The sequence below is a fragment of the Hetaerina americana genome, unplaced genomic scaffold, assembly GCF_022747635.1.
Source record: "Hetaerina americana unplaced genomic scaffold, ioHetAmer1.1.p SCAF_3, whole genome shotgun sequence".
NCBI classification, from domain to species: domain Eukaryota; kingdom Metazoa; phylum Arthropoda; class Insecta; order Odonata; family Calopterygidae; genus Hetaerina; species Hetaerina americana.
Genome location: NW_027286874.1, coordinates 64,137,439 through 64,165,406, shown reverse-complemented (window position 1 = coordinate 64,165,406; position 27,968 = coordinate 64,137,439). Strand labels below are relative to the sequence as shown.

Below are 27,968 nucleotides of genomic sequence, written 5' to 3'. Positions count from 1 at the left end.
TTATTCTGTCTCAATGCAGTCCATACAATTTTGTTTCCTGAGGAATAGGGGCGACAGGAAAGACAGCGATAGAGTTGATGACTAATTTCTGGGCCCTAGTTACAGAATTAAGGGTGGAGCGGAGGGTGCTCCGAGAGGCTTGCCCGGGAAAGGAACTCAGGCCCTCCGGTCAGCAGCCCTGGACTACCACGACCCAAAGTTACAGAATATGATCCATAAATTACTGAATAATATAGTATTTTGACTGCTTGACTTCTTCTCTGTTATCAAACTGTGTTCTTGCTAGATGTTTACTAAAAACATTCACCACTGGCAACCGCAATTTTCACCAATTAGGTAATGACGTAGTTTTCACAGACTTTAACGGCAGTAATTCACTAGCGCAGATACCCATGACGGCCCACCCACAAATTCATGCTCAGTCTAACAGTTAGAGCAATAAAATGTGACGCCGTAACTGCACGCTAAATTTTAACGGGAAAGTTCAGGATGGAAATAAATGTTTCAATACATCACACCACGCGAACTGAGATTGAGTATGAATTGACTCGATGTTTTCCGAATGAGGCTACATTTACGTTTTTTTTAATTACAGCCACCAAACCTACATATTTCATACTTCAAACGTATATCTGTCCCATAGGAAAAACAATACGTACACGTCTAATTCTGCAGAAAAATATTTTATTTCCAAGAATGCAACCAGTATTTTTCAACCAATTAACTAGGAAAAAAAATTATTTCAGTATATGTTTCTAGTGTGTATGGATAAAAAAACCATAAACACAGTAATCAACCATAAGTTCGGTTTGGTTGGTAGAGATAAAGTTCACCCAGTACTAAACTCGATGGCGTGTGAAATTCATGCATAGGTTAGGGGGGCCAGTTCCTTTCCCTGTGCCGGTAATGGTTTCCCAGGAAGATCTGGTACCCGAAACATCACATAGCTTGGGTGGAGCTGGGGGTGCCCAGGGACTTGCCCGGGAAACGAACCCGGGACTCCCTGGTCAGCATTCCAACGCTCTACCCCTGGACTACCGTATGGATATGGTGAGTGATATACAGATGATAAAAATTAGCCGAAATATACTAGGATTACAAGGGCTGGCACAATGACTTCCTGTTAGAGCGGCAAGCGGAATTGAATTAAAATTAGATTATTTGCGCGACCAGCCTAGAGGGTGGTGAACGTTCTTTGTTATCTTGCCTCAATGCTACATAATATTTTTAAAAGTACCGAATCCATAAGAAAAACGTCGGAACCAGAGCAAGCGGAAACGAGAATTTTCGGCGGGTATAAGAGAGGGAGGGAGAAATACAACGCGGAACCTTGGAGAGGAATTTAAGGGATTATCAAACAAACCCATCGTGTTATTTTACCCTCTGATGGCGGAAGAATTCGACCGTCTCATTTTTCTAATGAATGAGCAAGCGAAGACCGACCTGAGGTACACGACGAGAATTGATTCTTTCCGAACGACACACTTTCTCATCGTCTACTGGGCATTGACCCCATTCCTTTTAACTCTCCCGCTCTGATGTGTCGGCCGACATCATTCTTGCAAGCAGTTTTTAAAAGAGGACCGGCAGGGTATCCAACCAAGTGGAGTGGAGGGGAAATGAGAGGTTGGGATGTGGCGGGAAAATTATTTGAGAGAGAAAGAGAGAGAGAGAAAACGAAGGCGTGCCCCGACCGTTCACACAGTTTCCGCTCCGACTGACCACGAAAGGAAGTCCTATCCGGATGTCGCCGCTTCGATGTCGAGAGACCCCCTTCCTACACCCTCTCCCTTTCCACCAGAAAGAAATTCTCTCTCCACTCCCCTGAGGGAAACGGAGAGAGAATGTGCACACGATAGAGGTGAGCTGGGGGAAAGAAGTGCAATTGAACGACGAATTTACCGCCAGGAAAGCAGTTGCGAGGGGTCGTCGAGTGTCACCGGCTCTCCCCCACTCTCGATGGCGCGGAGTCACCAATTTCGGAAACGGGGGCGAAGATGTCAATGACCAAAAATGCACGTTTCGAAGATAAATCCTCCTCGTTGTATAATTGTCAGAGGAAATAAAACGCCACCCACAGCGACCTACAGCTAGGAACGATCGCCAGACCGCGCGCCTGAAGCACCTTTCATCCATAAATTACCACCTGGAGGGTTTATTTTGGGGGTAGGGAATGGGTTAGGCGTAGTTCCACCCCCCGGACTCATCGCACATGCTTCTGCCGGGTGGGGGTGGCTCGGCTAGATTCGGTGGCTGAAGTTCTGAACACACACCAGGGGTCGAATTCATGCACCCCCGTGGTGGGGAATAATTCGCATACATCCGCAATAACAAATTTTGAGAACCCTAATTGGAAGAGCACTTCACAAGTTCAGCACATCGCCCGTCGGAAGGGACGTTCAACTGTTGGCCTATTGGGGTCTTGCCCGAAGAGCCAAACAAGATCTCATCACCCTTCCACCGCTCCCGAATATGTACCATCCTGCCTACCACCACCACAGGGTTAAGGATGCTCGGCGTGAGGCAGGCACGTAGCCGGTTGGGGGTTGGCCTCCACCCGGAACACCTGCAGTTGCCAGGAATCGGCAAAGTATTTCGGATTCCAAAGAAACTGCGGGAGATACCGCAACAGTAACTTTTAACGGAGTCATCCGCTAATGTGCATTTCAATGCAACGATTTCAGAGTGTAAAAATCATTCGCCTTGACTGGGATCCCAGTCAAGGCGAATGATTTTTACACTCTGAAATCGTTGCATTGAAAGTATTTCGGAGTCGGAGAAAGTTAAAAATATCTCTGAAGAAGGACGCCGGCACTCTGTACCTATATTATACCGGGTCACATGAAACAAAAATTTGGCACGAATTGCGAGGAGCATCTAGTTTCCTAAGTTGTATGCAACACAAAACATTGACCCAACCCTCACTCCGACTAATAACTCCCTCCTTAGGCGCCCGAGCAGGTAAGCAGCACTAACTAATGAGGATCCTCGCATCCGACGGGGAAATGCTCAAAAAAAAACAAGCACGCTGGCGCAAGTTTCTCCTTTTTTTTAGTTTCTGCGTATTTTCGGAGGTTCCTCGGCAATCAAGGTGTACGGCCGGCGCAAGCATAGCGGAAGCCAACGGTTTTCTCTCCCGGGGAGACTGTTGCTGCGGGTGTGTCCTTGAACCTTCGCCGCGGATTGGAGCGGTGGGGAGAAGGAGGAGAGTGTTGGGGGAGGGAGTTAGTGCAGGGGGACGGGGTTGAAATGGCGAGAGGTACGGGTTGGGGGGTAGGAATAAAAAGAAGGCGGGGGATGGGGGAAGAGCTGAAGGAGGAGCACGGGATGTGGGGTGGGAGAGGAGGGGAGAGGACGCAATGGGGTGTGGGGAGGCGGAAAGGGAGGGAGGGGCATCCCCGGAGGCGGCGAAAGTATATGCATGCACTCCCAGACGGGACCAGCCCGAGCTAGGAGTCCCGCGGGAGGGTGTGAGGAGGGGGGGATTGGGGGTGAGGGAACTCTCGGAAGTTCGGGGGAAGGAATACTCACGCCAGACACCAAATGCGGGAAATTCTTCATTTTTCTACTAAAACACTGCAGCGATAAACATCCGGCCACTTATGCCATTACTTTTTTAGCTCTCCATTTCGAGTGGAAAGGAGGTTTGCTGTCGAATTTCGCAAATTACGCCTTGGCAGAAAATCGCCATCCCAAGACCCGAAATTTATAGAGGGGAGAGGCCAGTTGTGGTCCTAGTATATGAGGACATGAAGAGAAAATTTATATTCGAAAGTAAATAAGTTGGTATTTGAATGCTAACAAGAAAGATAATGAATATGGTATCACTTATTCTAGTGCCAGTTATGCGTTAAATTTGGAATAAAATTGGAGTTATCGATAATTATGGCCCGCATTGGTATCTAAAATATGAGGAACAATGGTCCCTCACAATATTAAAGATGGCGGCACGATCGTATTGGAATTGATAAGACGGCAGTTGTCAACAATGTCACTGGAAATTGGCGATGCGGATAATCTGCACTAAACTGGCCCCGAAGGTCTTGACGGACGCCCAAGAGCAGAGTCGAGTGTCTGCTTGCGAAGACCTCCTGCAATGGCATCGACGATTCCCCAACGCCCTTCCAGTCTTGACTTGGCACCAGTAGACTATTTTCTATTCCCATAAGTGAAAACCTCTCTCAAAGGACACCGCCGTGGGACCCCAAGTGCCGTCAAAGAAGCTTGCACGCGTACCCTGAAGGACCTCCCGGTATTCGCCTACCAGAGAGCCTTCGAGTCGTGACAAAGTGTGTCGACGCGAAAGGGATGCACTTTGAAGAATTTTGAGGCAATGTAGAAATATCTGAAATAAATCTATTTTTCCTAAACTTTTCCCGACACCTTTTATACAAACCATGTAAACTTCAAGCGAACTATAACACCTCGATTGTTTTAATCCACAATTAACCTTTTAATCAGAGTTTGAGAAATATAATGTGTCGACAAGATCGTTTTATAGCAAAGCTTAATGGCGGAAGTTTCTTTTCAGTTCAGAGGAGGTCGGGCGTGGCGGCTTGGTAGATAGAAGAACATGAAGCAGTCTCAAGAAGACTCACGGGGTCAAATGTCTCGAAACAAAACCAAACATCTGTTTTTTGTTTGATACATAGTAACTCTTTCAGAAAAAAGATATAGTGTGCAAGGGCCAGAGCTACAATATACCTGCAAACGTAATCCATCCACGTGACTACGTAAACTTGCGTCAACTTGTGTCACTTAAAGTACCGTTAAAATAATATTTTTTCTTCACTTTGCGATCATTTATGCGTATACAAACAAAGAGAATTATCACTCCTTAGAGTTTTTACGAGATATGCCATATTTTTGAGGATTGGTTTACAACTTCCGCATTGATGAAATCTGTTACGGGAAGGGTTACTTCGAAGTCAATGTAGATTTGAAATTGTAACAGATCACCTTTAGCAAGTTCATTTTATTTCCTCCTCCCAGAATTCATAGATCTTATTAGTTATTCGACCTAGAATGAAAGTATCAAGTTATTTTCCAGTCACTTGATTGAAAAATAGAAATGAGAAAGAGCATGGATACGTAGAAGCTTAAAATAATTGTGTGAACGAAGAAAATTAAAAAGGAAGAAAAACGCATAATTTATAGAGAAAGTATATTCCCCGATTAATCACCGCGATCAGTAATAATTTCAATTTGAACGACCTCTAAAACAATCTCTAAAATGAAAATGATATTACCCAATTAAAAACCAATGCATAAAAAATATCAAGGATCAAGAAATAAACCATGAAAGCCCGTAAAATTACTTTAATATAACAGCATGATATCGTGTGTTTAAATAGACGAATTCTTACAACTTTATTGATTGGCCAGAGAATTGGAAGTCAAGGAAATGCATTTAAATCCTCAACGACTGAGCAAGGAATTTCGTATCTCTCCAAATTATAGAGAATAACGGTAACCGGCAGTGCCAATGCGCTGTTCGTGACTGAGGAGACTGAGAGAAAGAGATAACTTTAATGATCTAATCTGGTGGAAATTATCAGCTCAAAAAAGTAGCTTCAAGGCACTGTAGCTGGCTGCAAGGTAAGTTTTAACGATTCCATTTCAATTCCTAACAAGGGGCACTTTTCAGCGGGATAGCGTTTAAAAATACTTCTAACCTAAAACATGCTACGAGGAGTACATCACAAAGCGCAGGGGTTTTCGAACAATAAAATTTCAGTGACATTTAAACATTAATTGATAACAGTATTGCCATTATTTGTACTTTTAAGTCCAATTCCAAGTGAATAAATTATAATAAACTATATTTTTTAATTTAAACCGCAAAATAACCAACTGAAGTTGATAGATTTCCCCTACTTGGGCTACTTACCAGGGTATGTCAATAAATAACTCGCAAAACTGGATAGAGGCAACAATAATCAAATAACTGCCTGAGAATTATTTCACTTTTTTAAGTATTCATCCTGTACATTTAAATACCTATCCCATCTCTTTAAAAGTCCTTGATAGTTAGCAGTAAATAATTCTTTTGTTTGCTGTCTCAGCCAAGGGGTAACCTCTTAGACTACGACAACACCAATTTTAATACGTCGGCCACCCAAATGATTTTTAGGTGCCCGAACAGATGTAAATTACTGTGGGCTAAATCGGAACTGTATGGTGCACTGTATTCCAAGCGTTGCCAATGAAATGTTCGCAACAGCTCCTGCGTTCAGCTTTGTGACGTTTGCGAATTAATTCCTGACTTACCCTCGTACTTGAAATGACGCGCCTACAGTGCAGTGAGGGAAAATTTCAACCGACAATGAAACAGACGAATGACGATGATAATAGGTAATATAAATACTGATTAGTAGAATTCCCTTCGAAATCAAATATTTGACAGGATTTATACCAGCCAGTGAAGTTTAAAATGAATGATATTCCAGGGCCAGTACATGGCATACATAGAGTTCAATATATTCTGCAAACCTTAAGTTCAGACGCGACAAGAGTTTGCCCTTTTTACTTGTTATTTCTCAAAACCTATAATGAACTTAACACGTATAAAAAGAGCCAGGAGGAAATGCTTTCTCATGCAAGACGAAAGAAACTACCGTTTTTAGTATTCTCACGAACTCAACGTTAAAGGAGATTATTGTGAAATCGTCTTTTTACATTTGAAAAGGAACTCTAAAGAGGTTCATTCGCTAAAACGTCGGAGAAAAAAAAGTCGCACGGATTTCGAAATAGATCCAATTTATTTTTCGAAGAAGTGAGAAGAGAAATCTCACATTCCGCAGCTAGTCATTTAACTCCACAAACTGATATGATTTTTTTTTACTTTTGGTTTCACTTCGTTAATGTTACTCACGCTCGGATAGAATGAAGAGAAAGCCAAAGTATCACCATCAACAGGAGTTGAGGAATGCGAAATTTCGGTATATTGAGCATTTGTGTGGAGACCTTTTAATAGAGAAAGATGTTCAAGAAGACATTTCATAAAAGTCGTGATAGATAATTGACGTAGGCACGTTAATGATGAAGGAAAGTTGGAGATTAGTTCAATATGCATTCTAAGACTCGAAAGAGAGAGAGAGAGTATGTAGGGTATCGGGATGGTGTGGTGGCTAATGTAGGGGCTCTTTAGCCCGACACTCCGGGTTCGGATACCGGAGGTGGCAGGATTTTCTTCAGTGATAGCCTGATCCTGGCTTGCGGAGCTATACGGTCAGCATTTCAAGTACATCGCCCGTCGGATGGGACGTTCAACTGCGGACCCCCTGGAGGAAATGGCGTTTGCTGTAGGTCCCCCATCCTAACAACTACTTCTACAACAGTAAATAGCTACATTAAAAGCTATTTATTTCGAGGTGATGGCGTTTGCCATCCACTGAAAAACGTTCGATATATGGAGGCATTCTTTACATTATCTTTTGCTTAGTTTTTAACGTAGCGGACATCAAATTTGAAAACGCTCTCATCGTTTTCAAAATTGTTTCAAACTCAGCGTAGCAACGGTTTGATGTGGAAGTTAAATATATGAATTAAGCAAGAAATACTCGAGGGACTAGTTAAAATTGGCAGCAATTTTACTCACATATATAAGTTCTCTGTCGTAACGGATCTTGAGATTCCATAGTAGAGAGGCCTCGTTCAGCTCTCTGAAAAAGAAAAATAAGTCAAAATAAGTAAAATTTTGTTTACTACCTCGCTAAAATTTCAAAAATTAACTAATATAATTATAAAAAATAATACTATGCATATAACTAATGTAAATTATAAAATAAAATATTATATATACCTGTATATATATATATATATATAAATGCAGGCTTATATATACATGAGGTCTGACCTTTAGAAGGCCCCAGAGAAGGCCGAAAGCTCAAACAATCTACAATGTGTGTCCTTTTAAGTGTTATCTATTTTACTTGGGTTCTATCGCGCCGTCCAAATAATATACAGCTCGTGTGAGTGTTTCTATATCATCGATACATACATACATACATACATATATATATATATATATATATATATATATATATATATATATATATATATATAACACACACACACACACACACACAGACATTCAAACACGAAATCCCGCCAAACGGCGCACACATATTCATTCACATAGAAATAGATATAAGGAAAAGGGATAGGAACAAATATAAAGGACGAACACAATAGAGGTTGGGAAGGCGGAATCAGGCAAATTACGAGGGTAAAAATATTTCCTAGACCGGGACTTCTTCATTCAGACTTCATGATTAACTTCAATGAGTGTTCCTACAAGGACGAGAATATATAAAGTGAGTTGGGTAAAAAATAAAATGAGGAAATACTGCATATGCTCTGGACGGAAAGAAACGCAGTAGATGAAATGAAAATAGATTAATATAAACATAAGGAAGGAGGTTGAAGAAGAAGAAGGCCGAATTCAAGGAAGGAAGATATAAGACCGTTAGAATGGCTTCAGCCGTTTTTTATGACTTAGCTAATTCATCCACGAAATAACAATCTGTATTTAATTCCGATTAAATACCAGGGAAATAAATATACAAACTACACGCAAAATTGTGATCGCATGTGAGAGTTAGAAAGAGAGAGGGTAATGGTTATGAGGGAATAAAGAGGAGGGCACAGGAAAGGAAATAATGGCGGAGGAGAGGCCTCCATGGATCCGCCAGCCAAGGCAGATTACCTATGATGATGTTGGCACCGTTAATAAATGCTTTTGCTTTAAATACTCACAAAGTAGTCTTTTATACTTTTAAGATGCCTTTATTATTCAAAATCTGCTGTTAAGTGAATAAATAAATGTATATAATAAAGGAAAAGTCTCACGAATGCGAACAACAATGTACATAAAGTTAGCATTATCGAGCAAAAACACAGGAAAACACAAAAAAGAAAAGCAACTCGCACGTTTTCGAATTTTCGAGGAGGAAGGAACTGAGGAGAAGGGGCCGGGGATGCTAAACGCGAATAAAATAGATAACACGTAAAGAGACACATTTCAGAAGGCTTAAGCTTTCGGCCTTCTTCGGGTCAGTCTTTCAAAAGGACGAATGCTTAAACTTTCTGAAATGTGTCTTTTCACGTGTTATCTATTTTATTATTGTGTATTATTGCGCCTTCCAAATGTGTTTTATACCTATAACCAACAACAGTAATCAACCATAAGGCAGTTTGGTTGGTAACGTAAGTTCACCCAGTACTAAGCCAAACGGCGCGTGTAATTCACACATCAAGGTAGGAGGACCAGTTACTTTCCCTGATATGTGTGTGTGAGTGTGTATATATAAACATAGAAATATATACGTAAACATATATATATATATATATACATACATATATGTATATAAACATATATATATATATATATACATACATATATGTATATAAACATATATATATATATATATATATATATATATATATATATATATATATATATATATATATATATATATATATATATATATATATATATATATATAATATATATACGAGGGTCATCCGGAAAGTAGTACCCGTTCGTGAAATAAAGACACAAAAGTAAATATTAACAAACATAAAAAATTTTATTTGAAAGAGGATACTTTAAACTACTTCTCAACATAATCTCCAAGCAAATTAAGGCATTTGTCATAACCTGTGACAAGTTTCTGTATTCCTGCTGCATAGTCCTTCGCCGCCAGCTCATTGAGATACGCGAGGGACCCATCTTGCACAAATTTTTGCATAATGCAGATGGTGTTTAACAATTTCATGAACAATTGTTCGAGAAACATTGGGAAAATGCTCACAGATGTCATCAATTGTGACGCGCCGATCGTTCCTCACGAATTCGTCAACTGAGCTCACCAGTTGGTCTGTAATGACAGACGGTCTCTCCGAACGCTCATCGTCGTGTGTGTTCCCCCTCCCCATGTTGAAGTTGCGACACCACCGCCGAACAGACGACTCGTCCATTACATTGTCTCCATACACCTCCTTTAATTGGCGATGAATATCACATGGGCGAACGTTTCTTGCATTGAGGAATTTAATCACTGCCCTCACTTCACAACTGGCGGCGTTCTCAATTTTTTTAAACATTGTAAACAATCACAGAAACAACACAGGCAATGCTAGCGTCACGCAACTTGGCTCAGAGAAGGCAGACAAGCCACTGAAGCTATCTGACCTCGTCCAGCGGCTACTCGCGTCGTCAGCACTTCATGCGGCACGAACGGGTACTACTTTCCGGATGACCCTCGTATATATATATACTTTTATGTATATAAACATATATAAAAAAAACCATAAACCATAAACACAGTAATCAACCCGAAGGTCGGTTTAGTAGGTGATGGTAGAGATCACCCAGTACTAAGCCCTATGCGGCGTGTGAAAATTCACACATCAGGGTAGGGGGGCCAGTTCCTTTCCCTGTGCCGGTTATGGTTCCCCAGGAAGACCTGGTACCCGAAAAATCACTTTAGCTTGGGTGGTCCTGCAGGTGCCCAGAGTGCCTTGCCCGGGAATGGAACCCGGGACCCTCCGGTCAGCGGTCCAGCCCTCTATCTACCGCGACCCTATATATATATATATATATATATATATATATATATATATATATATATACACACACACACACATATCAGGGAAAGGAACTGGCCCCCCTACCCTGATATGTGAATTACACGCGCCGTCGCGTTAAGTACTGGGTGAACTTAGGCCACCTACCAAACCGACCTTCGGATTGATTAGAGTTGATGGTTTAAATATCTGTACATAAGTATACACACATACACATTTTTGGCTCATTATCTCGTCCGTGCAGCATCTTATATGAATTTAAGTTCTGAAATTTGACTAAATTCAACATATGCCAGCACAGAACGCTGACTCATCAATCCGGATCCGACAGAATTGATCGATTATTCGCACTTTCCCATTAATTTTATTTACAAAGGTTTATTAACACATATGTTGATACGTTTAAGAACACATCTTATTACAACTCTCATGATACATTTTTTTGTACAGTAGAGAGATATTATTTCCACAATACTCCCGTATAATCACTATAACTTTCATACCTTTATAAGAGCTAATTCCTATTTTCACTTCAACAATAGTCTGACATTCTAGCTTAATAGCCTTTTGTTACGTGTCAAGTAATTCGAATGATTATTTTCAATTGGGCTATTTCTTGCATCAATTTATCTACACGATTTTATATGAATTTAAAATTTTTATAACATTCGTGGACAACGTCTTATCATGTGGAAGAAAATGCTAAATTATTTGAAAAATACGTAGCGACTACAGTAATAATAATGGCTATGGAGGTTGCGAGTGCCTATATGTCGACGGTTGTGTATATCAAGCATACGAAAACGGTATTCGCATCGCTATTTCCTCTACTATAAGGGGATTCTTCACGTTGTAGTGGGAAAATTCCCACGTTGTTTCGTAACCTTATTTGTTCTTCAATGCAGATAATCGAGAATCAACGGAAGGAAAGCATAAAATAAGAGCGTAGGAACTTTCTATCAACGATGTTCACAGCTCGGGTTCTGAATACATTTCAAGAATTTGGTGGTCTGCCCGAAAAAATAAGATAGAAACGACCAATTCCAAAGAGATGTTAGGAAAAGTATATTTTTCAAAACATAGAATCTAACTCATTCAAGGCAATCTTTCAGTTTTTTTCTACAAAACATTTCCCTTGTATGATTTTTTTCCCTTGTGCCATATTTAATTCGCGTCAAAATTAGATATTCTCACTTCGCTCAATGGAAAATTATTGAAATAGCGTGTTTCACATTAGATCTGTACAGTAAAGTATAGTTAATTACAAGGGAATAAGATGTGCGGCATATAAGGTTATGCTGCAAAAAAGATAATGATCATTTTTCCCATCGAGATTTCGAGGTCTCAAGCTTTACCGTAAGGGTTCCCAGACATACGCAGTAATAAGAACATCAGAACAGAGTACATTAATTCTTAAAGAATTATTTCAGATGTCTTATCAACTAAATACTCACGAGAGCTGTATCATGTCCTCGATGCCATATTGTCCAAGGTCTTGACGCCTTCTCACTCCAGTCAAGCTCGTGAGGGTGAATACTTGTGGCTGAAATTAAAAAAACCAAAGAATGAATAACAAGAAATTATATGCAGTGATTACATTATTTGATTCCATATGAAGACCTAGTAAGCCAACCCATATCGTCTGTTAGCTAATTGAAAATTAAAATTTCTAAACAATCAACAAGGACAAAACACACATAAAATTAAAATGAAAATGTTGTTTCGGTTAAAGAAAACCGATACAAAAAATCTGACAAATGTTTCTAATGTTTGATTAAGATTTAATATTTAATGTTAAAAACACATGAATTTTGCAATTCTCACAAGAAGGAATCTTCACTTCACATAAAAGGTAAAAACTACAGAATTATTTCCATTCGCAAACTGCATAATAATGACAGATAATATTGATATATTTATGGTAAAATATCAGTTTGGTATCTTTGCGTTAGTTCGTATAAAAAACTCATTTTAATTGGGGAAATTTGAAATCGATATTTTTTCCGAAAATAAATACTCATTTTTAGGGTAGATATAATTAGCTCTTTTAACTCTTGTCAGCGATCCACATTTTAGTAACAAATGCGACTTAAGTCTTTAGTCGTGATGACAATTCAACGAACATCAGTGCACCACAAACACTATGGAACTTACTGCGGAAGGTGAATGGAGGTACGCAACCATAGAATAGAACAGCCAAAGTTCTTATTTAAAAACAAAAATTATTGATTCATATCTCTACAAGACAAATTAACACACTCATATTGAGGCATTGCAGGACTTTTAATAATCATAATGATTGTAAATACGTTGGTTTATATGTAATATTATTTAGCTCTATCAAAGTCGATTTCATTGAAATTCCTTATTAGTGCCATTGCACTAAGAATACGCCAATACTCACGAGCTTATGCGAGAGTTAAAAGTTTTAGAATTTCAAATGGGATAAGATAGTATGAGACTTTGCATCCAGATACATCTCAAGAAATTCAAATAGTCCATCGATTTCAAAATAATATTTACTGATGATCAACTACAAGGTTCAATCCTTTGGATATGCCACGCCAAGTCCCCGCGTACCACCCTGTCCTTGAGGTTTCGCTCATGAGGAAATTCAAAAGACACCAACTATAACGAGGAACAATGTATAAGCTTTGGACATGACCCACGGCGATCAATTTAATTGAATCCATCGAAACGTTTGGCAGGAAGACATTTTATTTACCTCTAATCAACCCGATCAATTCCTGAAATTACAATCAATCGCCAACAGAAGATTGCTGATGCACGTATGCCCTCGATGCAGAGGCTCGAAAAATTTATCCATACGTACACTCCTGTCAAATGAGATTTGACCAATAGATTACTTCGATTAGCTGAAGTACTTCTCAAACTTTCCTCTGTAACATTTGACTTTATACATACCATTAAATCAACTAAGATATCTCCTCGGAGCGAGGAGAAAAAACTCTCGACTCTACGGTTCACAGAGAAATTTCAATCACGCTCACAGAATTTATAGAGATCATAAATAAAAAGGATCTTCAGTCGAGATCCTCCACCGTCAAAATCCATCCGCGGTTAAACTTTCGAAAGAAAAACGAGAATGGTAGTCAGCGTCAGCCACCTGACGCTGCCTACCCGAGAGGCTCTCAACCGTACGTGTGAGGTGGGGGGGGGGGAGCATAGACCGCACTAAATGCACACGCAACGACTCATCTTCGCTTTACGGTGGCCGGGGGGGGGGGAGGAGAGAGAGAGAGAAAGAGAGAAGAAAAGGACGACGTAAACTCTTCCTCCACACTATGTACGTACTCTCGCTAAAAAAAAAGGGATTCACGTGACTGTTGGCGTTGCAAGTCATGGTATGAACGAACGGCCCTAAGAGTTAAAGTCTGCTATAGAATTAGCGCCCGCTTGTACGGAGGGACTGCCGGCGAGGCAAGAGAACAAAAGGAGAAGCGGGAGCGAGGAATCGAACAGAGGGAGAGAACGGAAGATGTGATGCGGCCAACGCCATCGGGGCTCGCTTGAGGGCTGTGGAATTCACGATTGATCTCGCCTAACGCATTCCCGCAAGAGACAAACCACGAGCGGTTCAACGAGCCGGGGACGTCTCTGGCGCCATGTGCCGCTTCATATCGTCTGTGAACGCTCACCGACAAACAAATAAACAACTTCACTGTGGAAGTCTTAAAACAGTCGAGGGCCGAGAATTGAAAATGAATAGCTTCTAACGACGTTCTAATATTTTCCATACTAATGGGTATCCTGAGGGATGGTCTTAACCTGTCTTATGGTGGACCATCCGCACACAAGGGCATACTGAATCATATGTTTGACGCACTGTGCCGATATTGTAAGTATACATGGCGCTCTTTTATTAACGTTATTTTACATCTCCAAGTCCCAATAGCGATTGGTCAAAAAATGATTTCAGTTAATATCCCCAAGAATTTGAGCTGGAATGTGGAATTTGTTCAATGGGCAAAAAATTAAAAGAAAAGATTTATATTAATGGAAACTTTCCTGCACAAGAATTGCTGATTATGATTTCAAACAGATGGAGAAAATGATAGCATAGAATTCCAAACGACTAAGCTGCCTGCAAAGGACGATGGCACAACGAAAAAACAACATATTCGAATTTAGTGAAAATTAAAATAGAAGGCTCGTTTGTAGATGAAATTTCCTGAGAAATATGTACGTAAAACATACGAGACCGTTTAAGGTAAAAAGTCTAGCATGCAACAAAGAAAATACAAAAAAAGAGAAGAGAGATTGAAATCCCAGATTTTTTAGATAAAATTTTGAGGTAACTAGTGTGGTAAACTGAGATGTGAGAAATTTGTTATAAAAATGAAAGCGACGGAAAATATTGTGTGGAATTAAAAGCATTTGTTACATCCCATATGCATTGTTTTAGATACATACAGCAATGGATTTAATGTCCATATTCACTGATAGAGAAAAAACCGAAACACATCTAGTGCATAATGTTAGTAGTATGCGCGAAAAAAGAAATCAAATTTAAGAAAAAAAACATAAAACACTAATAGGCAAAATAGAAAGCCAAATGCTTTCCCTCTCATTTGGTTCACTGCTTAAATTTCCAACGATTTATAAAAATTTTGAAGCATTTTCCCGGAACTAACTAGGTATTTGAAACACGGTTGCTAAATTGCCTATGCCTTCCTTAGCGAGGCGTTTGAGCCGAATTCTCAGAGAGAAAGTGAAAAGGGAGATAATAATCATTCATCTGGGCACAATTTGATTTTTCTATTCTCCATAGACTCAAACAAAATTGCGGAGGAGTTCTTTATATTATTCTCAACCAAGTACGTGATGTAAATATTCTGAGGTTGGTCGAGAGAAAGGTTTTCGAGACAATTTCAAAATTTTCTCTAGTATCAATCATCTATTATTTTACTATGATTCATCGCACACACTGCAGACTTCCGTCTTACAGTTTTGGGAATTTAATACCACGGAAAAAACAAGTCAATTGAACGTTACTCAATTACGGATTTCCACATTATTATTTGATAACTAGCTCAATAATTCTTACAGTAGTTTTTACGGTATGGACAAAAAGTAGCTTAGAGAGGAAACAGTATTCTGTTTATGTAAAACAGTATGTAAACAGTTTTACATAACAATAACATCGAGGATGTTTCTTCATGCTGTCTACATGGACTTCATCTAAAATTATTTACGTTCACTAAGAACCAAAAATGAATGATTCTGTCACACTCCTCATGACGGCGTTTATAAAAATTCATATATCCGATAAGATTATTATTGCAGTGATTGGCGACGAATTTCCCCTCAAAAGTTAATAACTGGGAAAATAATGGCAATTAAAATTAATCTAATCATGAATATATTTACGACAATCTACATAGATCGAAACCACTCCTAAAATTTACAAAAAGGTCAAGCTCAAATATTTGCAGATGCCAACGTTGATAGAGCTTCCTTACGGTTGAGGATAATTCCATCCGCTAATATAAATTACAGATTCAGGTGTGATGTGGTGAAACTGTTCCATAATAACAGATACGAAGACTATTGACTGAAAAATTGTAATAGTCTTCGTCTCTCTTATCCATCAACTAATACCAAAGGACCGTAAATGTCATTAATTAAACGTACTAACATAACCCACGATCACAAGAAATCGATCTGATATTAATTGATAAACTTTTTCTTGGTTTATTACAAGTTTACTCATTGTAATGTAAAGTCTACGTACAATGGTCGAGTCAATTACAATACCAATGAAGAATGGAGCCCATTTGTTGATAAATGAAATGAATACATCAATTGAATTGAAAATTAAACCACTCTATGTACTTATGAATACAACAAATCCATACATTAAACTTTCCCTCAAAAATATACACATTTTATGCGGGTTAAAGAAATCCATAACTTATTATCCAGAGAACGACAGATTCAGATGCAAACACTAAACGATAGAATCAAGCACAGAATATACATTATCAACCCGAGTCTAGCTATTATTATCAGTACGTTCTTCCTGACCGCTTATGATAAAATGACATCTAATAACAGTGAAAATCTGCCCGTCGAAAAATTCTATTTAATGCAAGAAATAACACTTAAACGATAAGGGAATAATTAAATTAATAAAACTGAGTACGTAAAATAAAGTTCCGAAAATGAAAAATGTAACAGCCAGGTTTCTAAATGATTAAATTTTCCCATAGCGGAGTTAAGAGTAAAATGATACCTCATATATGCTATATACCTCGGTTTCTGCTCATATATGATATGAGCAGAAATCGAGTTCCTGCAAAATGGAAATTGGCAAATGCCAGGCTCAATTCAAGACGGGACCAAGTGAATGTGGAAACATATATTCGATGTCTCTCTATTTGATATTCCTAGCATATCTTGTCGTCAGTAGTTAGTATTGGGATTTCTCGAAAGCATACATGTACATTTCATCATGAGAGAAATTCCGGTTGAGTGAGATTCAACTTAGGTTTTATGAAAAACGAATAAATAAAATCGAGCCAGAGCAACATACAAGAAAACGTGCTTTTTCTGGAATTTAAAATATGTTTATTAATTTCTCAGCGTTGAAGTTATTCATACACTGGATCGTTTGCATTAATAAAGTGATAACAACTTGGGCAGATTATTACCACTCTCAACCAGAATAATATGGAGTCATCGATAGTAGTAGCTCAAACTGTGAGTTCCGACGCCTTCAAGTAAATGTATTGGGTCTCTATTTTTCCTAATATGCGTAATTTTACTTATTAAATTACAGTCTTCATTAAATTTACATGATTAATTCGGGAAGTACCTTGAATTTTTAAGGAAACAAAATTCGGATAACTACGGATAACTGCATGAATTACAGAAACTAGTGATGGAAATCACATTTCAGTAGCGCAATACTTGTATCATATTTTGAAATGGCGATTATATTTTAATAAAAACAAATGACTCAAGGTTATTTAAAAAATTCAATTTCAATGATTGTTTAGCTGCTATTAGAGACTTAAGAGATTGAAACGGTTATTACTGTCGGATCTAAGATAGAGAATGAGCCTATTTTACGGGTTTTTACCTGGAAAAGTAAAATTTACAGGGCTCCAAATAGAGAAACTACGTATGCTTTACATGTCCTCGAAAAAATGAACCAGTCAGAAAAGAAGATTCAACCCTAAAATGAAATCATTGAATATATAATGAATACTATTGAATTACAGAATAAGGCAAGTTAATTCTGAAGCTTAATCAGTTCAGTCCAAGAATACGTAGCTAAAACAATATACCAGGACAGATTTTGGGAGTCCATTTTTCTGTGTCCTGAGAAATACTTGTAGGCCCTGACTACTAGTCCAAAAGGAAAGAAATAGGAAAGACTGAAAGTCTTTCCTATTTCTCATCCTTTTACACGAGGCTTGCAATCCATGTAGCACACGGTGCTAAAACCCGTGCCATACACCGTTGTACGGCTCGATTGGCACTTATGAGGATGCATTGAAACTGATTTATAATTACACCGTTGAAGTAAACCGCAATGATGGAGTAGGTGAACAAAAAGTTAGCACTCTTTCAAACATATGTTGCTTGCGGTTTTGACATATGTATTTCATTAGTAGAGAGAAATATGGATAAGAGAACAATTGTCAAGATATATCAAAGGTGAGAAATATCTAACTCCAGTGCTATCTTTCTCTCGCGAAAGGCGTCGCCCGGCATTGTGTACGACACACTGTTATCATCACAATATGTATCTGCGATGATTACGAGTATTGAGCGCTGTGCACAGTACTCAGATATGAAACCAGAGAATCGTTCAACATTCTCACACGCTCTAGAGACCTTCTTAGTAAGTACGTAAGCCATTCAGCGGATGAAGTTTTCTCATTATGAGAATGGACGTCTAGAAATGGTAGTCCATTGCTTCACTAAGTCCATATGCGCGGAGCTAGTTTTTGAATTTTGGATTATCCAAGTACCTAGGAAGAGAGGGTATATAATCCATTAACAGAAATATCAAAATCATTTATATTAGAGTCTTCAAAAAAAGTTTCGTGCTGTCTATCCGTGACTTGCGGGTGAATACACTTTCTGGTTATATTACGAGGGTCATCCGGAAAGTAGTACCCGTTCGTGCCGCATGAAGTGCTGACGACGCGAGTAGCCGCTGGACGAGGTCAGATAGCTTCAGTGGCTTGTCTGCCTTCTCTGAGCCAAGTTGCGTGACGCTAGCATTGCCTGTGTTGTTTCTGTGATTGTTTACAATGTTTAAAAAAATTGAGAACGCCGCCAGTTGTGAAGTGAGGGCAGTGATTAAATTCCTCAATGCAAGAAACGTTCGCCCATGTGATATTCATCGCCAATTAAAGGAGGTGTATGGAGACAATGTAATGGACGAGTCGTCTGTTCGGCGGTGGTGTCGCAACTTCAACATGGGGAGGGGGAACACACACGACGATGAGCGTTCGGAGAGACCGTCTGTCATTACAGACCAACTGGTGAGCTCAGTTGACGAATTCGTGAGGAACGATCGGCGCGTCACAATTGATGACATCTGTGAGCATTTTCCCAATGTTTCTCGAACAATTGTTCATGAAATTGTTAAACACCATCTGCATTATGCAAAAATTTGTGCAAGATGGGTCCCTCGCGTATCTCAATGAGCTGGCGGCGAAGGACTATGCAGCAGGAATACAGAAACTTGTCACACGTTATGACAAATGCCTTAATTTGCTTGGAGATTATGTTGAGAAGTAGTTTAAAGTATCCTCTTTCAAATAAAATTTTTTATGTTTGTTAATATTTACTTTTGTGTCTTTAATTCACGAACGGGTACTACTTTCCGGATGACCCTCGTACATCAAACATCAAAGCTTCGAATCACGTCTCAAGATTGGAATGCTAGATGCAGTACCGACGGACCTTTTCCTTTTATTTTACGGTGACCAGTTACCTTGAACATGTGCAGTAAAAAATCTAGACTCAACAGAGCGAGTAAGCTCGAGGAGGCATTCATGCCCTCGACCTTTGGCTTAGTCAATCGGCCCGCGGCAGAATGACTAACAAGATTGGAACTTCATGCATCTGGAAAAGGTACGAGGGAAAGCGTTTAAACTAACATTTAAAGCTCTCGTGACATAGTGTTCGATGATTTCTTATAGGATGGTACACTTTTAATCGTTCTGACACCTCCTGCTTGTATTACAAGCAGCATCAAATTATAATTATAAACAGATCTCTTTTCAAAATGGCCACTCGACAAATTTTAGGGTTAATCATGAATTCAATAACTAACAGAAGGAATCATAAAGGGTGGACATTTTCAGGAAATAACACGACATGATGAAAAAATATGAAAAATTAAAAACACTCGTAAGATCTAAGAATATTCGACGCCTTTCTTAAGCAAATCGTCGTGATTTGAAGAGGCTAATACAAATTATTGTTTCAACATCTGCGGAGGGACATTGGCAAGAGAGAGCGAGAGCGGCTGAAGGCATTCCTTTCACGTGCTCAACCACTACTGCTGCTGCTGCCATTTGCCAACGCAGCTCACCAGACATTCAATGGCCGCTCACCTGAATTACTAGAAAAAATAGCAGCCGTTTAGGAATATTTCCCTTCACTAAATTCTTCCGTGCTACCATTTATTTCACATGAATTCCATGAGCTCTAAGTTCAATTGTTTAAACAAATAATTGAGTTAATTTTTAAGAAGCAGAGTAATATTAAACACTATTGTCGATTAATTACTAATCGATATTTATAATATGTCCATTGATTTATTTCATCCCAACAAACAACAAAATTCTCATACGGTAAATTATTACCGACTATCCTCATTCTCGAAGGTGCAATATTAGTCCTTAAGACTATCAAACCTTTTCGAGCGAGTTGCCGGTGAGCTGAGGATCTTAATAAATGAAGAAGGCAGATTTCCACAGGAACTAAACAGGGATCGAGTATTACACGTTAATACATATTTTCCTTATGCTTGTTTAGACTTCAGTGCTCCATATTGCACATAAACTTACGACTATAAGAGAGATACACGCATCTACTTAGAGGTTTTACGTGCCTTATATCATGATAAGGTAAGCCCGTTCTTAAGCTATGCTTAATTACAATTCTGTCCTCACAGGGCAGAATGATACAATGGCTTTTCTGAATATTTTTTATAAATCTACTTCAGGACACTGCAACACATGGCTGTATTATATTTTAATTGGTGGAATTTCCTGATGAGATCTGGATCAGAAGGGTTTACAGCCGCATTTTGACCCTTTCCCAAAGCATGGATCGCGAGGGTGCTTTTAACGAAAATCAAGGGATATCCAGGTTAACATCCGATAGAACGAATGCACTTGAAGTTGCCTCCAAACACAAACCATAGCATGGATCGGACATTGATCCTAAAATTATTACATTTTCCTCCTCGTATTTTAGGACCTATGGGATCGGAAAATTTCTCAAGTACCCGCCGCCGGAAATCAGAGAATATCCTTCAGATTGGGATGCCTATAAACTCAGCGAAGCACCACCACTAATTTCTGTGTCTGATGCTAAAGACCATTTTGACATTTCTCTGACATCCGGGAAAAACGGAAATTTATTTTTCTTGAAATCAGCAGGGAAGCAAGAAACTTGTTTCTTACTGCGGAAATCCAATTTCTCCTTGACCCATCTTTCAAGTCGCATAGCCCATCGTTTTTTTTGCGGACTAACTGCATCATTTAACCGTTTCTTGCATGGGATATTTAATCAGAGAATCTCCGAATAGACAAAACCTTTAAACTGGAAGCTATTGCAAGCTGTCTAAAACATGTCTTAAATATCCATTAGCATTCATTCCTCGACAATTTGGTATCGCATAGTGTGTGCCCTTCTGAGCAAATTTCTGAAATTTTCCTCAACATGCGCGGCATTTCCAAAACATAGGTAATAACATTATATTAATTATTCAGAAACAAAAGCTTTAAAGGAATTTGTATGGCATATAACCCACGCATAGTTTCGATATTACAGAAGGTAACGTAAAGAGTAAACCAAAATTTAGTGCGGGAAATCCATAAAAACGCACAATTCATTTATACAGGTCACAATCTACTTCGGTAATCGCCCGTGCCCGTGTTTTCCCTGAGCGGTAAGCAGTGGCCGGCATTAAGACCACAAAGAGGCAGCTTCCAGAGATGGTGAAAGAAGGATATCACCCGACTAGTATCTGGGACGACTGGCGAACTTCAAATAACTAGCTTCCGTTCTATGAGACGTACGTCTCACATCTGCAACATTATACGGTGGCCGCGGAAACTATCCTGCCCCCCCCCCCACCAAACTGCCAAGGTCGTTTGCGAGTTGACCTATGAGGAGAGCTGATTGCCAATCGCGCTCGTCTATTGGCCAGCCGAGCAGGCCTGACCTGCTAGAACAGCATTCCTGTTTTCTCCCCTCCCACCGCTCCCAAACTCTCTCGCGAAGTTTCTTCTCCTCACCCTTTTCTCCCGCCCATCTAATAAAAAAAAACAATCGTGACGAATGAGGGCGAGCAATGCGTTAACTGTCTCCTCCAAGAATGATTCTGCCCTCTCAACAAAAACACCTTGGTTACCCGACCAAGTGAACCTTTTTCCATTACGCCGATGAAAAAAAATCTGCGAACAATAACGGACTGTGTTATTATATTTATTCTCCACGATGGACTCCCGAGCGGTTAAACGGCAGTCTTCGAATTCACCTCGTCCTGAGAACGACTCGACTCTAGACGCGAGGCTCTTTATCTGCTTCGGTGCATTTTGCATCTCGTGGGAAACACTTGTCGGAAAAAGAGGATTGGAGGGGGGGAGGAGTTTTGGGTGAAAATGATACAGAATAGGCTCTCTTCAAGGATGGGAGAAATTTTAAGCAACGGGGGCAGAGGGGGGACGAGGCCGTCGGGGCGCCGGCTGAGCGAGTCTGCATTACCGCCGAGTTGACAGTAAATCCCCATACTTCCGTTCCGGCTTGCATAGTAATACATGGATGTGATATCTATTTTTCCCGCGCCTTTGTACGCATTCTGAAAATACTCAATTCACCTTCCTAGAATGGCTAAATGAATGACATGAAATATATAATTCGTTCTGAAATTTGGGGCTATGGAATATTTTTCAACGGAGAATGGCTGAGAAATAATGAAACGATCATTAAAGGTAGGCATAAGCTATTTATGTAAAAACCTATAATTGATTATTCAAACCTGGAAAGTTCTTATACTAGGCCTATTTTTTAACGAAATTCTGTAACTGGTTTTCCCACTTTCAACGATGGTAACTGAGTGAAACATAAATTCCTCTCGGACCTCTTATCATTCTGGAATTCGCAGGCGAATTGCCATTTTCTGAAAAGACTTACCTGCAATACCTATTCAATCATCGGTAATAGTCTTCAAGCACTCTTTCTAGTGGGAAACTAGTTAGATAGTATTACTATTTGAAGTAATAATGAAAACAATAGCATACTAGTTAGATAGTAATAATATTTGAATGAAAACAATAGCATAAAAGATATTTGAATTATTCATCAATCGCGTAATTACGAAATATATTCCGCATTCTGTAAAATTCAGTTCATATTTCAGTTCTGATGTAAAAATACCTTAAATGTTACAATCTAGTGAAGTGATATATTTTTATAAAAATATATATCAAATGCGTTTATATAATCGAAACTTAAAATAATTCATAAAATATGTTCTGTTTAATGAAACAATAGTCATGAATTATATTCGCATAACTAATCTAATAAATTACATCTTCATAATACAACATTACTTGCTTATTTGAACAAATGACAAGTCTTAAGTCATTAAATTTTCATAAAGTTCACAATATTTTTCGCCTGACTCATTTCCGAATTGAAGAAAATATTTCACCTTTACAGTGCTACATGCTCATTTAGTCATCAATAAAAATCAGTAAATTTTTATCAAATCTTTGAAAAAATCTAAATCAGCCTACGTGTTATTTTGCTCAAATATTACTCTGTCAATAAGGTCAATCCATGGCGCTAGATTTAATTTCTTTCGAAACTTGCTCGCATAACTTAGTCGAAATATTGTGCAAGGGTATTTCCATGCGCAATTACGCTTGCAGTAAATGAAACCAATTTGAATTTAATTTCATGCAATTTATTGGTTTTTTTCCCCCTTTGGACGTATTTTTCTCCAGACCACGGACCGATCCCGTTAGCCTCACTGGCGTTAGTACTCTCGTTCAATGCTACCGCGAAGGTCGAAACTGATTCACATCTAGCAAATGAACAGAGTTCACGATGCAAAAAATCTTCGACTGTCAGAGAAGCTAAAAACGGTACCACCTCTATTTTCCGAACTTGGCAGCGTTCTGGTTATATTTCTCTAAGCAACTGAAACACTTTATTGGACGATTAAGTTCCAATATAAAAGTTTAACTTCCATTACAACATTAGCAACAAATGAAAGAAATAAAACAGCCGTTATCTTCAAAAGCTCTGCTTATCAATCTTTAGTTCTACGTGCGTGTCAGTGCAAATATTTTTAATATAGTGTTTAAATAAGATTTATCTCCTCATTATTCGTAATTTTTGCTAAAAAGGACTGTTTGTTGCATGGCAATAATATGTTCTACATGAGAGTGACTGGAGTATGATGAAATGATTTTGTTGCTTGGGAACAGACCTTTTATTAACCAACTGGTGACGCTCATCAATTAAGAGCCCAAGTAAAGTCGGGATTTTGCCTAGTCCACTTCTCAAAGGCTATTTCAGAATAATAACCGAATTTGAGGGCTGCCCATGAAGAACATGCTTACGTAACGAAGGGACATACCCGGCATAATGGAGTTTAATAATAGCGTGTTCCTTCCGATTGATCATGCGAGAACACGCAAAAATAACAGTCAATCCTCTAACAAAATTCAAAAGACAGGTGATCGAATACACGCTGCTTACTGCATACCTAACGAACCTTAGACAGCAGCGGGTGAGAAAATATAGATATTTTCTCCGAGGGGTGCTACTGTTTAGACTGCAATTAACTTGTCGAAAAATTGATTAACTGTAGGCTCATAAATAACTTGTCATAAAATGTCTGGATAAAAAAAATATTCATGATTCTAGCGGGAACTTTTATGCGGTATCGATTTAAAATTAATCAAAGGAAGAATAAATCGACAACACAGTTTTACTCAATCTAAAAGTATTCACCTGACCCTGGAATAGAACCCGCAAGTGATAGACAAAGGTTCTTTTAACTAAATTAATTATAGCTGTTAAAAAAATACGATTTACTTCGGTGGAGGAAAACGCTAAAATAGTATAGCAGGTTTATTCAATCCAAACTAAAATTTACGAGCATATTACTTTGCTCTAAATGGTGACAATCAATAAATAGTAATTTTCAGTCTAATGTCTACATGTATATCATAGTTTTGTTTGGGACCGCCTGCTTTCGAACGACACCTCCAATTTATGATGATCGCACATCTGTATGAAGCAGAGCAATTATTTGATCCAGACAATAAAGAAAATATAGCGGCCGGTGGAACGCGATACTGATTCTATTCACAGTTTTTAGGCAAGTTATGTACCGCGGTTTTTAAGTTAGTAGCCACCTTAAATTAAACATTCTGCCACAGAAGAACCCGAAAAAGAATAGAGCAACTTTTCGTTAAATTAGCAATGAATCATAAGCAGCATAAACCATCAAGGGCTCCCGCTCCAGATTTCAACTACTGAAATTCATGCCATACAATTCTTGGTGAATAAAACAAAATTATGAAATGTTTCCTCTTTCCTTTTTAGTCCGTGTTGACGGTATTCAAAAAAATATATTCTCTGATATCTCAACCCAAAGCGGTTCAAAAATAAAACGTATATTTCCCAGAAGAATGCAACAAGCCTATCCCAGTCATTCCTGAAGCTGGTATGTGTATGCTTGCGACTGAAATTTCCGAAAACCTTGAACCACGCGTGTTTATATAACACGTGTTGGAAGTTAGGAGCTGTTCTAACGCACTAACTGCCGCTAGATGAAAGAACGTAAGTCGATTCCAAGGCGAACGAGGCCCTCGTGGAAAAAAAGTGTTAAAGTAAGCTACTGCTGCAATTCCACCTGGAATGCTTGCCTTACGGGATCAAAAACGAATCACAGACCAGGGAGAATTAGAGAGTAGAATATATAGCTGGGATGCATCATGAAATGAAGTGGGTTTATTGATTCCTGTGGCAATAGGAAATTAAGTCAGTCGGTTCATTTTTTTCAAAGGTTTGCTCGAATAAATTGAAAAGTATGGTAAGAAAGGTGATCATTCCCGTCCATGCGCACCAGTACAAAATTCATAGGTTTTGCAAGATTGGCGGCTACAAAATGGATATGTATGAAAGACGTGAAACCATTGGATATGTGCACCGAGAGCTTCTTCGGTACAAAGAAACTGCAATCATCTTAATGTCAAATGGAATTGGAGCCGTCCTATATCGTTATTTGGTTGACGTAAGCTATTGATTTGGGATAAGCTGGCGCAGAAAAAATTATGATGCGTTATTAACCAAAAATGTGTCTTAAACAGAATCTCTTCTAACATAATACGGAAAATATTTAACTCATGAAAATAATTAAAGCCATTTACAACTCTAAAGACTTCCAATTTTATGGATAGTAATCTAAAATTACTAGTTATCATATGATAAATTTTATTTTATCGAAGAGTCAGCAGGCATAACGGGAAGTTTTCATTTAAATCAATGAAAAATTTGACGCCTACTTCACGAGCGTTAAAATCTCCATAAAACATGGAAAGTCAGTTTAGAATTGGGAACCTAAAAACGACATCTCTCCACAAAAAACCAATCGCAAGAAATATGTTACTTAAAAGAGAACCAGAAACTCACGTCCATCTCTTCATCCGTGTAATTGCAGCCTATGAGAACAACACTAGTACACTTCACCCATCTCTCGGGAGGAGAGGGATGAACTGGTGAATCTGAGGACAAATTCACCGATGAAACGGGAGCGTCATTTTCGGCTTTGTGTTCATTCCTCTGCCTCTTCTTCCACTTCTCCCTCTTGTTCGTGAGTGTTTTGATGGCACGGCTCACGTCCACATTGGCGTAAAGGTTTTCCGCGAACGACCTCGCGTCCTCTCGTCGCGCAGCCGTCGGCACATCTCTGCTTTTCGGGTTGACGGACACGCTGACTATGACGGAATCCTTCCCGGACGTCGACGGCACTGACTCCGCCGTAGTGGGACCGTGAGCACCCTCCGTCTTCTGGGGCGCGAGTTTTTCGGGGATACTCTCCGTGGGCGTGTTCTCCGAGGAGGGATTCTGGTCGCTGCTCACGCAGGACCTCGCTTCGGAGTTGGCGACAGCGAACCACGTGGTCGCAAGGCTCCTGAGCCGTAGGAGCGGCTCGGTTTTGTTTTTCACGGAGCTTTCTTCCATTGCGGCCTTAGGGGGTTTGCCGAGGAAAGCGGTCAGTGGAGGTGGATGAGGATATTGCTTTGTGGAATAAACTTGGTAACATAATTAAGGTGGCCGAAAAAATTATGCTTCGAATACTACCCAAAGGCCATATGTTGATACGAGATACCGGCAAATATCCCACCACCGACCAGAAGTATTTAACTTGAGTGCGTTAATTCATCTACCCATAAATTCATTAGTTTTTACTCGGAGAAAATTAGACAGCCCTGCTAAATCATCGCACCCTCTATCCCAATCGCAGCTGGCACCACGTTATTTTCGAATAGCTTCGTTTCACATAGGAGATGATAAAGCACCCAATGATGATAACCAGCACAATTGTTCTTACATCACACGAAAAAGCTTAAACTATCTTAAATACGAACGCCCTTTGAGTAAAACCTGAGGGAACTAAAGAAAGTTACCCTTGAATATTATAAAGTTCATGAAGGACAGAATTTGATTTTTGTAGACACAAAACGAAGAATTTTTCGCAACTGCGTCTAAAGACGGGACTAATTCCGGGTTTTCACAATGACACAATTGACTTCGTCCGTCTTCACCTGGTGAAAAAGAAAGGAACTGAACTCGCTCACTAGATTAAAAAAACGCAAAACATGCTGTACTATTTTGCACATTGAGGATTTTCTTCACGAAGAACCGGTGAGTTGATTCGGAAGAATGATTATCCAATAAATACAATCTCCGTCATTCCAGAGCTAATGATTTTCCACAGTTTTTCACTCAATGAGTCTCCAACAAAAAGCACACCACTGCTGTGGCGTGTATGTGAATGTAATCGGAGCTGGAGAAACATGGACACTCATAAGCACATACACAAATGGTAACACAAACAATGACTGGTAAAGAAG

The 27,968-nt window shown here is 39.2% G+C and overlaps 1 protein-coding gene across 1 annotated transcript in view; it reads right to left on the bottom strand.

The window, feature by feature from the left end:
* Nucleotides 1–27,968, bottom strand: part of Myo10A (Myosin 10A) — a 247,824-nt gene that overhangs the window by 204,518 nt on the left and 15,338 nt on the right. The window contains exons 3-4 of the mRNA XM_071587864.1: nucleotides 12,048–12,136; nucleotides 7,601–7,664 (exon numbers count right to left, since the gene is read on the bottom strand). Coding sequence (XP_071443965.1) covers nucleotides 7,601–7,664; nucleotides 12,048–12,136 — 153 coding nt within the window. The remainder of the gene's footprint in view (nucleotides 1–7,600; nucleotides 7,665–12,047; nucleotides 12,137–27,968) is intronic.